The 10,818-nt window shown below is 48.5% G+C and overlaps 1 protein-coding gene across 1 annotated transcript; it reads left to right on the top strand.

Moving 5' to 3' along the window:
- The first annotated feature begins 280 nt into the window (after positions 1-280).
- Positions 281-2,755, top strand: LOC148297361 (uncharacterized). Its single transcript, XM_088246597.1, has one exon. The coding sequence runs from the start codon at positions 281-283 to the stop codon at positions 2,753-2,755; it is 2,475 nt and encodes an 824-aa protein (XP_088102723.1).
- Positions 2,756-10,818: the final 8,063 nt, after the last annotated feature.

Below are 10,818 nucleotides of genomic sequence, written 5' to 3'. Positions count from 1 at the left end.
AGTCATGAATGAATTTCATGCGTTCCTTTGGGTGTTAGTGAAGAGAACCCCAACGTATTTTTCTAAGGCTTCAACAAGTCTTTTAAAAATTCTTTCGGGGGTCTGGTTCTTGAACTCAGGCTTTAGAAAGGTCCTTTTGTTCGCTTCCTTCTCCCAGTAGCCCAAGCCCATTCGTTAGGCTGCTGGAACAAAAAGACCCTCACATAAATTGGCGACTCTGCTGGGGACCAGACTGCCATTTCCACTAATGCCTCCGAAGAAGAAGACCAGAAGTAATACCATGGCTTCCCAAGATGGGCTAGACCATGGTGATTCTGAATCACGACAGAACGCCTCTTCTAGAGAGCAAGAACGCGCAAGTGAGGGAGCTTTCACCCTCACAGACCTCATTACAGCCATCCAGGCTATGGGGGAAACCCAAAGGGAGATGATGGACACCATCAAGGAATTGAAGGGCTCTGTCTCTAACCCAAAGGGAGATGATGGACACCCACAGGAGGAGTCTGCTGTCGCTGCTGGAAAAGGATCTGAACGGAAGGGACCATCTTTTGTTACTCAGGAGGACGTCGTTGCCATGCTGGAAAGAGAGCTTAATCGAAGTCAGGAAGATTGGAAGTACATCCCTCAGCCACCATATCCCTCGAGCTTACTCCAGCAGCCATACCCTAAAGGCTACGAGGCGCCAAGCTTTGTTCTTTTTGATGGAAGGAAAGGAAGTCCAAAGGAGCACGTCAATCGCTTCATTGATGCTCTGGGGCCACATGCTGGCGATTATAATCTTCGGCTCCAAGAGTTTTCAAAAAGCCTTACTGACCGTGCTTACACATGGTACACCACTTTGACACCAGGCTCCATTCGCTCGTGGGAAGACTTGGCAAGCAGGTTCTGCAAGAAATATTTCCAGCATGAGGAAAGAGTCACTACTACTCAACTCAACAACACTCGCCAAAAACACGGGGAGGATCCTGTGGACTTCGTGCGCAGGTTCCGGGACTTGGCCTTGGACTGTTATGACGAGAAGGACGAGGAGGCGCTGGTCGAAATTTGCATAAGCAATATCGTTGCAGATTATAGAGTTTATTTGGAGAATATTGGCATCAGTCAATTTTCTCGGCTGCTGGAAGCAGTAAGAAAGACGAGCATGTCTGTCAAACCAGCTGGGCAGAGAAGTTGGAGAAGTGAGAAGAAGGAGACGCACCAGACGTTGGCTGTGGATGATAAATCATCGGGTGACTACAACTCACGCAAGCGGAAGGACAGGGAGACGTACCCGCCATTACCTTACAAAGACGAAGAATTTCATGCTATCCTCGACACAATGATTGCTGATGGTGCAATCAAGCCTCTCAGACCTTACAAAATTCCTACCCGGGAGGAGAAAAATGATCCTAGGTACTGCCGTTACCACCAATTTGTGGGGCACCCAACCACGGCTTGTCAGAGTCTAAGGAGGATCTTACATGCCAAAATACATGAGGGAGTTCTCGAGCTTCCCTCTAGGAAGCAAACTATTGACGAAGACCCCTTGCCAAAACGAAGGGGAAAAGAAATAGCTGCTGTTATCACATGTTCCGGTGACCTGCTCGACGATGATGAGGCATGCCACCCATGGAGGAATGACCCGAAGCCACCTGAAGCTGTTTGGGAGCCTTGCGGGAATATGGAGAGAGCTTATTGGTGCAAATATTCGAAGCCTTCAAGCTATAATACCCCATGGCCCCTCGCTGGTGGATGGGATGATAGCACAGGCGATGAAGTATTTCCGATGGACGTGCCGGAAGAATGCTACTTGGGGGCTTCACAGCAGGAAACGGCCGCCGTGACCTTTCACAATCTTACGGAGGCCGAAGCGAGCGTGATGGAGTGCTATCTAGGTCTAAAGCAGGGACCCACGGCCTCACAAGTCCTCCAAAGGAATCCAAAATTCAAGTCACTCTTTGACCAACTTGGCTTTGGGCCTCAAGCAAGAGAAGCAGCTGCTGTAGCTCTCATGAACATCTTTGCGGAGTCAAATCCTTATTGTTTCGCTGCTCAACCACAGAGGTCATTCTTGGGAAATGACAACGCTATCGTTTTCACGGACGAAGACATGGAAGTTCCATATCCGGATCATAGAAGACCACTTTATTTGGAGGGACAAATCAACGAAGTGTTTATAAGAAGGGCTTTGGTGGACACAGGTTCCTCTGTCAACATATTGCCTCTGTCTGTGCTTACGGCAGCTGGTATTCCATTATCTAAAATTGTGCAATCCCAAACAAGTATCAGCGGCTTCGGAAATAAAAGCGAGGTCACAATCGGGTACATGCAAGTAAATCTGAAGGTGGGGCCAATCAAATCGCTTACCAAGTTTTATGTGGTGGATGTAGATGTGGCTTACCATGCTTTACTCGGAAGGCCATGGCTCAACAAGCATAAGCTCGTAGTCTCCACTTACCATCAATGTGTGAAAGGAAGAATTGGGCTAAGACCGCTTCGCATACCTGGGAATCAAGCGCCGTTCAACAAAGATGAAGCTCACTACTCCGAGGCAGAATTTTACACGGAATGCACAGGTGCTGGAAGCGGCCCATCCAGGGATTTCGGAACCTACCTACCATCATGGACCGAAATTCGTGATTTGAGCAATGAGGAACTCATCACCATCGTTGATCGAGAAAGAAAGAGACACTCGGAAGTCAACACCCATGCTTACGATCGTCCTCAATGCTCGAAAGTGATGCTGCCGGATGGGCGTACTGTGTATCGCTTATGACGGGATTGGGGGCTTAACCATGTCTTGTGGGAAAGCCCCGAGTATGGAGAAGAAGTGAGGCAGACGAGCGACCATAAGGACAAGGTACCCACGCCTCGTGCCTTTCAGGAACCTATGACAGCACCTAGGCATATGCAAGATGGCTTGACTGCAGTAGCTGAGCAGCTGGAAATCATTAATTTAAGTGACGATCCCTCTGTCCAGAGGCCCATCTCCATCAGTGTTCGCTTGATAGAAGAGGAAAAGGAAGCTTTAGTGTCGTTATTAAAAGAATTCCGAGATGTGTTCGCTTGGAGCTATGAGGAAATGCCCGGCCTAGATCCAAACCTGGTCAGCCACACCCTGAATATCGAGCTTGGCGCGAAGCCTGTCGTGCAGCCAAGAAGGAATTTTCATCCTGAAATTGAAATGCAAATCAAGGTAGAGATCGAGAAGCTGCTGGCCGCTGGGTTCATCAAACCTATCAAGCATCCAACATGGCTAGCAAACATTGTCCCCGTGAAAAAGAAGACTGGTGTAATCAGGGTATGCACGGACTACCGAGATCTCAACCGAGCCTGCCCAAAGGATGAATTCCCGCTGCCCAACATGGATATCCTAATTGACTCGACTTCGGGTCAAGGTTTGCTGTCATTCATGGATGGGTTTAGCGGCTACAATCAGATTAAAATGTCACCCAAAGATGCTGAGAAGATAGCCTTTCGAACACCGTATGGGAATTTCTACTATACAGTCATGCCATTTGGTCTTAAAAATGCCGGAGCCACTTACCAAAGGGCTATGACAGCTGTGTTCCACGACATGATGGGGAAAGAGGTCGAAGATTATGTGGATGATCTCGTGGTGAAGTCAAAAACCAGAGAAGGCCATCGGGAAGTTTTGAGGAAGGTGCTGGAAAGGTGTCGACTCTACGGATTGAAGATGAATCTGAAGAAGTGCGCATTTGGGGTCTCATCCGGGAAATTCTTGGGGTTCCAGGTGCACCAGCGCGGCATAGACGTGGATCCCGAGAAGACCAGAGCTATAAACTCTCTCGCACCGCCTAAAAGCCTAAAGGAATTAAAGAGTTTCATGGGAAGACTGTCATACATTCGACGCTTCATCCCCGGCCTCGCTGCCACAATGAGCACTTTCACTCCTTTGCTCAAGAAAGGAAAGCCGTATGTATGGGGCAAGGAGTGCCAGGAAGCCTACTTGAAGGTACAACGAATAATCACCAAGCTACCCACCATGAGAGCGCCTATTCCGGGACTTCCCCTCAAGCTTTATCTAGCTGCAACAAACACAGCGGTAGGGGCCTTACTTGCCCAAGATGATCATGAAGGCGAAGAAAGTCCCATTTATTATGTGAGTAGACAATTGAGAGGTGCTGAAATAAGATACCCAAAAACCGAGCTCTTGTGCCTTGCCCTTGTCTATGCTGCGCAACGCCTGCGACATTACTTCCTTGCTCACAAGCTGCAGCTCATGGTGAAATCTGACCCCGTAAGATACTTGCTCACGAGGCCGGTGCTATCTGGACGTCTTGCACGCTGGTTGCTACAACTATCCGAGTTCGATATCACATGCGCAGCTCCCAAGGCCATTAAGGGGCAGGCTGTAATCGACATGCTGGCTCTATTTCCTGAAGTAGAAGAATCGACCCTTTCTGAGGAGGTTCTGGGGGAGCTGCCGGAAGTAGTTGCTGCAGTTACAGAAGAGGAGCCATGGACCCTTTACTTTGATGGGTCTTCTACATCAAAAGGTGGAGGAGCAGGTGTGGTGCTCATTAATCCAGAGGGACAAGCTACAGCCCTCTCATTCAAGCTAAATTTTCCATGCACAAACAACACGGCAGAATATGAAGCTTTTATTATGGGAATGTCTACAGCAAGAGAGATGGGTGTAGAGAAAATCAAGGTTATTGGGGATTCAAACCTGGTGTTAAGTCAATTACAAGGGAATTTCGCCGTGAAGGAGGCGACACTGGCACCATATCGTACAACGGCCAAAAAAATCATTAATTCTTTCAAGCAAGTCGTGATGGAGCACATTCCCGGAGTCACCAATAGATATGCTGATGCACTGGCTACATTGGGATCGAAGCTCTCATTTGTCAAAGAACACCCTAACATCACTGTGATAAAGAAGGATGTGTCTGTAGTCGGAGCAATGTCCCAGGAGGAGCTGCCGGAAGCAGAAGATGATTGGAGGAAAGCTGTGAAGGAGAAGATGAGCAAGGGAAGCAACATCAAAGAATTAAAAGATTACACGATCATCTTTGGAGAGCTATACAGGCGCCTTCTGGGGGGTATTTTGACTCGGTGTATAGGAATAACAGAAGCGCAAAGAAGGTTGCAAGAAGTTCACGACGCCACCTGCAGCTTGGAGCCAGTGGTCAGTTTGTATAGGCGCCTGCAACGCAAGGGCTACTACTGGCCAGAGATGAAGAAGCAAGCAGCTGAAATCCAATCTAATTGCCCTAGGTGTTCTACAATACCCTCCACCGAAGAATCTTTCACTATTTCACTCGCAGAGGATTGGAGGGCTCCTTACTTAGCATTTTTTGTCGAAGGGACTCTACCAACCAACCCCAAGCTTGCCTATAAGCTTAAGAAGACAGTAAAAAGGTATTTCATAGACGGGTCGACGCTTTACCGTAAGGGGTTTAATGGCGAACCATTGAGATGTTTGGGAGAGTCAGAGGCACGTCAGGTCATGCAAGAAATACATGCTGGAGAGTGTGGAGAGCACCAGGGAATGAAGAGGCTTCACCGGCAGCTGCTGAGTGTTGGGTATTATTGGCCTACCATGAAGAAAGATGAGCACGACTTCGTCAAAAAATGCCACACATGCCAAATTCATGCCAACCTAAGTCACAACCCTCCCACATTGCTACAGGACATGCGCACTCCTTGGCCTTTTCATACTTGGGGGCTCGATTTAATTGGAACGATCCATCCTCCTTCCGACGGTTACATATGGATTCTCACTGCCACGGAATATTTCACGAAGTGGGTTGAAGCGATCCCTCTTCGAAAGGCCACGGGAGCTGCTATTTCAAATTTTATTCGGGAATATATCGTGTGCAGGTTTGGAATTCCATACAAAATGGTCACTGACAATGGCACCGCTTTTGTCAACAAACAAGTGAGCTCAACGCTTAGCGGCTATGGTATCAAGCATCGCCGCTCCACACCTTATTACCCGCAGGGAAATGGTCAAGCTGAGGCTACAAACAAGACCATATTGAGGATTTTGAGCAAAATGGTACACGAGTACGAAGGAGGTTGGAGCGTCCACCTGCCGGATGCCCTGTGGGCTTACCGCACCTCTCCAAGAAGCGCTACAGGTTTTTCGCCTTATTCTCTTGTGTATGGGTCTGATGCCATTTCGCCCGTAGAAATCACCATCCCCACGGCCAGAGTATCGGCTGTCAATGATCTCGAATGGGATATGAAGTCGTGCTCAGATTGGCGCCTATTAGACCTCAAAGCTGTCGATGAAAAAAGAGCTGAAGCTGGAAGAAGAACATCGCTTTATCACAAAACCATTGCACAAGCTTACAACAGAACGGTCAAGCCGCAAGCCTTCAAGCAAGGGGACCTCGTGCTAAAGGTCGTCGAACATGTGAGGAGACAAGTATCGGGGCCTTCCAAATTTGCTCCGCAATGGGAAGGGCCATTCGCAGTCAAAGAAGTTTACAGCAGCGGCTATTATCGCTTGATCTCTGTCAAAGAAGGCATGCTAACAGATCCCATCAACGGGAAGTGGCTCAAACCGTACTACTGCTAAGTTAGTTTTATATTCTGCACTTTCGTTATGGCATTTCTTTTCATTTCAAATATGAACTCCTTCTATGATCTCGCTTGGTATTTTGGAAAATTATTGTACGATGCACCACTATGATAGCATGAACTTTGCAATGAAAATGAAGGAGTATTTTGAAAAAGAAAACTTGCCTCTGAAATATTACTTTACGTACCCCAAACTTGCTTTGCACCAAACACTATATATATGTACGTGAAAATAAAAAATAAAAAAAATGATAAACACATGCTACTTAGCAGTAAAACATGCCAAGCAAAGCCACTTGGATGGGATCCCGAACTATCAAGCCCAAGCAAAATAACATCAGTATGCGAGGCCAAGCTATTGTAAAAAGGCATGCATTCTTGAACGACAAAATCATGATTCTCTTTTGGCAAGCAGTCGGGATATGCGAAGTATCTGTGAATTTTATAAAAATCACGGGGAAAATCGGGTCTGGTCCCTTCAAAGCATGATGAGAACGTGTTTTTCAAGCTTAGTAGTTAGGCAAGCCATGCAAATAAAGTTTGGGAATGCTACCAAAAAAAATTTTGACAGCATATGCTCTGCTTTTAAAGATATCCAACCCGTCAGAAAATCTCAAGTGACCTCAAGCAATTCGCAAGCACAAATTCCACCAACCGGGCAATATATACCAAGCAGAGGTTACAATGTGTCTCCAGCATCCAAAAGAAAATAAAACGTAGGTTCCAGCAGCTTGATCACAACAGCGTTACAATACAAGGATTTCACAGTACAGGTGTTGGAACATCAAAAGAAAATACGGCCTAAACACAACTAAGTTATACAAGCCGGAGCTAATGTGTTCTTCAACATGTTGGGCCGGTCAATTTCATGTAAAGCAAAAGAGCAACCTGCAAGGCAAGCGTGAATGTCAGAAGAGAATAGGCAGGTGCTAGAAAATTACTGTATAAAAAAAAAAAAACAAGGAAGGAGCGTGAGTAGGAAGGTCACGCACCTCGAAACCATCAGATACAGCTAAAAAAGGATAGCAGAAGCCTTGCAGGAGGAGCTGGTTATTGCCTCTGCCACGCAGCCAGCACCATCGGCGGAAACACCTTGGGTGAGAAGGAGGGCGCGCAGTTCCTCATGCTGATTTTCCAGCTCACGTTGCTTAAGACTCAGGGCCTCCGCCGCTGCTCTTATTTTGTCACGACTGGAAGACAACTCCATGCTATGAACAGCTCGTGCCCCAAAGACAGCACGTGCCAAATCTCGCACCAAGTTCAGAAGAAAATCTACCCAAAAGCCCAAGGTCATGGCCTCGCAAACCGCATCCCGCCAGCAAAGAAGTCTGTGGTCCGTAATATCCAGCAATTGCACGGTATCCATTCCATGGAGCATTAGGCCAAGGGTCCGGAAGGCAGCACACCGCGAGAAGGAAGAGGTGATGCTAGTACTATCCATGAAGTCTCCGTATTTGTCTATAAATTTCTCCAAAGCCGCAACCGTCTCGGGATAAACAAGAGCTCCACGAAACATCGCGTAGCCATTAAATCGGTGACAAAGTGGCAGGAGCTCATCTGCGGATCGAAGGACCTGGACTCCACTATCAAAGAAGGCCCTAAATGCAATAAAGGACCGTTCCCACTCCAGCCAAGATGTGTGGGATGGGTGCCTTGCGGGAATGACCTCCGTAACAATATCATTAGCCGAGGCCTCCTCATTGGTAACGACGTTATCAAATGGAATCAATGGAGGTGGCGCTGGAGAACTCGAGCTTGGTATCCGGAGAAGTGGTTGAATGTGGGATGAAGCGGGCAGTGTACCATGAAAAGTAAATGTCTTACTCCGGAAAGCTGCCGGAAGAGTGGGTGAAAGGTCGGGCTCCAGGTTCCTTCGAAGAAGGTGCCGGATGATGGGCGACAATGGACTCGCGACCTGAGACATGGGTGCTTTGTCTGGAGAGCTTGCTGGTACTATGGTTGAAGAAGACTCGGCAAGGGCCGCTTCAACCAGCGAGTCGAATGTGCTGGAAGAAGAGGGTACCACAGGCACAATTGCCATACCATGAGCAACGTGCCCAACCTAAAAAAAAAAGGGAGAGAATGCAAGATAAGAATGAGGCATTTAGCGAGCTGCGTCATGTGCATAATTAGACGGCAAGAGAAGGATTGCCCGACTAAAGAAGAATGGAAAATAGGGAAAGAATACAAAAGCAAAACAGGGCATGAGGTGGATACCGATTCAATGTTGACGCGACGCGCATTGCTGTTTGTGAAAGCATCCGAGCCGCCCTACTCTTCCGGGTAGCTGCTGGGAAGCACAGATGCATCTTCAACGTGATCATGGTAATCACCCTCATCAGGATCCTCGCAAGTACCACCAATGCCACACATATCCTCTTGCTCTGGGACACTAACCTCGGTCTCAGCGGCATCCTCGTCGTCGCTATCATCATCAATAGACACAACAGTACCAACTCCAGAAGCTCCGCTGTTACTTGTGCGAGCCCCACTGAACCTTGTTTGCAGAATACGCATGCTACGACGTTTCGGAGCCACAGGAGATGCACCGCTTCTCTTCCTCTTCGGGGTGGTGCCCATTTTTTATAGGAAAAAAAAAAAAAGAGGGAAGGTTAGATGAATAGATAAAAAAAAAAAAAGGCAGAGCATGCAAAAGAAAGTGGTCAGCACTTACTGCGAAGAGGGGTGGTCTCCGGCGCCTTGTCAGTGCGGCCCTGGCTCTCAGATGCAGTAGACTTGGAAGGCTGTGAACGTGCTGGGGGAGTTACTTCTTTAGTTCGGGAGGGGCCGCTCGATGCCACCTTTGGAATGAACCTTTTAGGTTTACTTGCGGTCTGCTCCTTCTTCGCGCTTGGCTTCTCCTCCCGTTTCTGTTTACCTGACGCTGGCGTTGCCCTTTTTCCAGAACTGCAGGGGCTCTGTGCTCCCGGTTTTTGCTTTGGCTTGGAGAACTCCCCGACTATGTCACCACTTTTAGAAATAAATGGCAGGTTGCGCTTCACGCTTAAGGGGATTGCTTTCTCTTCCGATACTAGACCAGCAAGGCGAGCGGTAGTCGGAGGCAATCTGTTACAAGGGGAGGATTGGAACTCGCGCATGGAAGCAAGGCAGCGGTTCCAGTAGGCTTGATATCCGGGTGAGAAACCACCAATTCTTCTCATGCCGGCTAGGAAAGGGGGCCTAACACTGTCCGGTATGTTGCGGTTGCTCCAGAAGGCCCTGTGAAGTAGGAAGGGGTCACCATGGCTAGGATCGTTTGGCACGCCCTGGTCAAGTCCAAGCTGCCGTCTGACCCGGTGGGGTGAGTAAGTCGCGGAGACCTCCGAGCGGTTGTCGCCTAAAGTGGGCAGTGGGAGGCATGCGGCATTCAACAAGGAATATCTTCTGAAACTGCAGCCCTGAGGCATCACTGCCGGAACCTCAACAATATCGTCAAAGTCAGCATAAAAGGGCACAAAAGTGAAGGTTTCCGCTGAAGTGCCGTACGGGCGAAAGACGAAGTGCTCAATATCATCCAGCAGCCTTAAAACATTTTGGCCTTTTCTCTGCATTCGCTTAAACCACTTGCAGACGAGAGGGAGGCTGTCCGGCATAAAAGAACCATTGCCCGTATCAGCGGACTGCAGAGCATACGAATAAGGGAGTGGGCACACGTCCAGCCCTTTGAGGTGTTCCCACAAAAACACCTGCAAGAAGCCAGAATTCAGAAGGGTCTCTACGCCCATGGTTCCCGCCGCATTCTTCTCCAAAATCTGACACTGATCAAGAAGCCTGTATAAATGCCCTAGGAACACGGGGGCTAAAGGAATTGAGTCACCTCGGGCGATAGCCAAGGCCAAAGGAAATACATGCTCATGAAGGCAGTCCTGGGAAAAGTCACAGAGCACGAACCGCCCGAGCCACAGTGATATAAACGCAGCTAGCCGCCAAGGTCCCCGCCTATCCACATCACCAAAGTACTGTATCTAGTTGCTGAAGCGAAGCGAAGTGCTGGGAGAGGTAGGAGCGCCCTTTCGCAGGACTGCAAGGGTGTCTATCTCTGCCGGGGTAAGAGCAATATCAAAAGGACTCCGATCACCGCATACAGGGAGGCGAGATATGTTTGCTACGTCTTCAAGAGTCGGAGTAAACTCTCCCCACGAGCATACAAAGGTGTGAGTAGCTTTGCTCCACCTCCGGACCACATGACGGAGCATCCTTGCTTCGACATGGATATCCCACAGCTTGGATAAGAAGATGGCGTCAAGAACTTGCGCCCGGCGTAAAATATCGCAAGTAGATGGGTCC

The sequence above is a fragment of the Prunus avium genome, chromosome 1 (genome assembly GCF_965620075.1).
Source record: "Prunus avium chromosome 1, drPruAviu1.hap1.1, whole genome shotgun sequence".
Classification (NCBI taxonomy): domain Eukaryota; kingdom Viridiplantae; phylum Streptophyta; class Magnoliopsida; order Rosales; family Rosaceae; genus Prunus; species Prunus avium.
This window is presented reverse-complemented; position numbering and strand designations above follow the sequence as displayed.

Excerpts from the sequence above, each read along its gene's own strand:
- LOC148297361 (XM_088246597.1), top strand. The coding sequence starts at position 281 with ATGGCTTCCCAAGATGGGCTAGACCATGGTGATTCTGAATCACGACAG.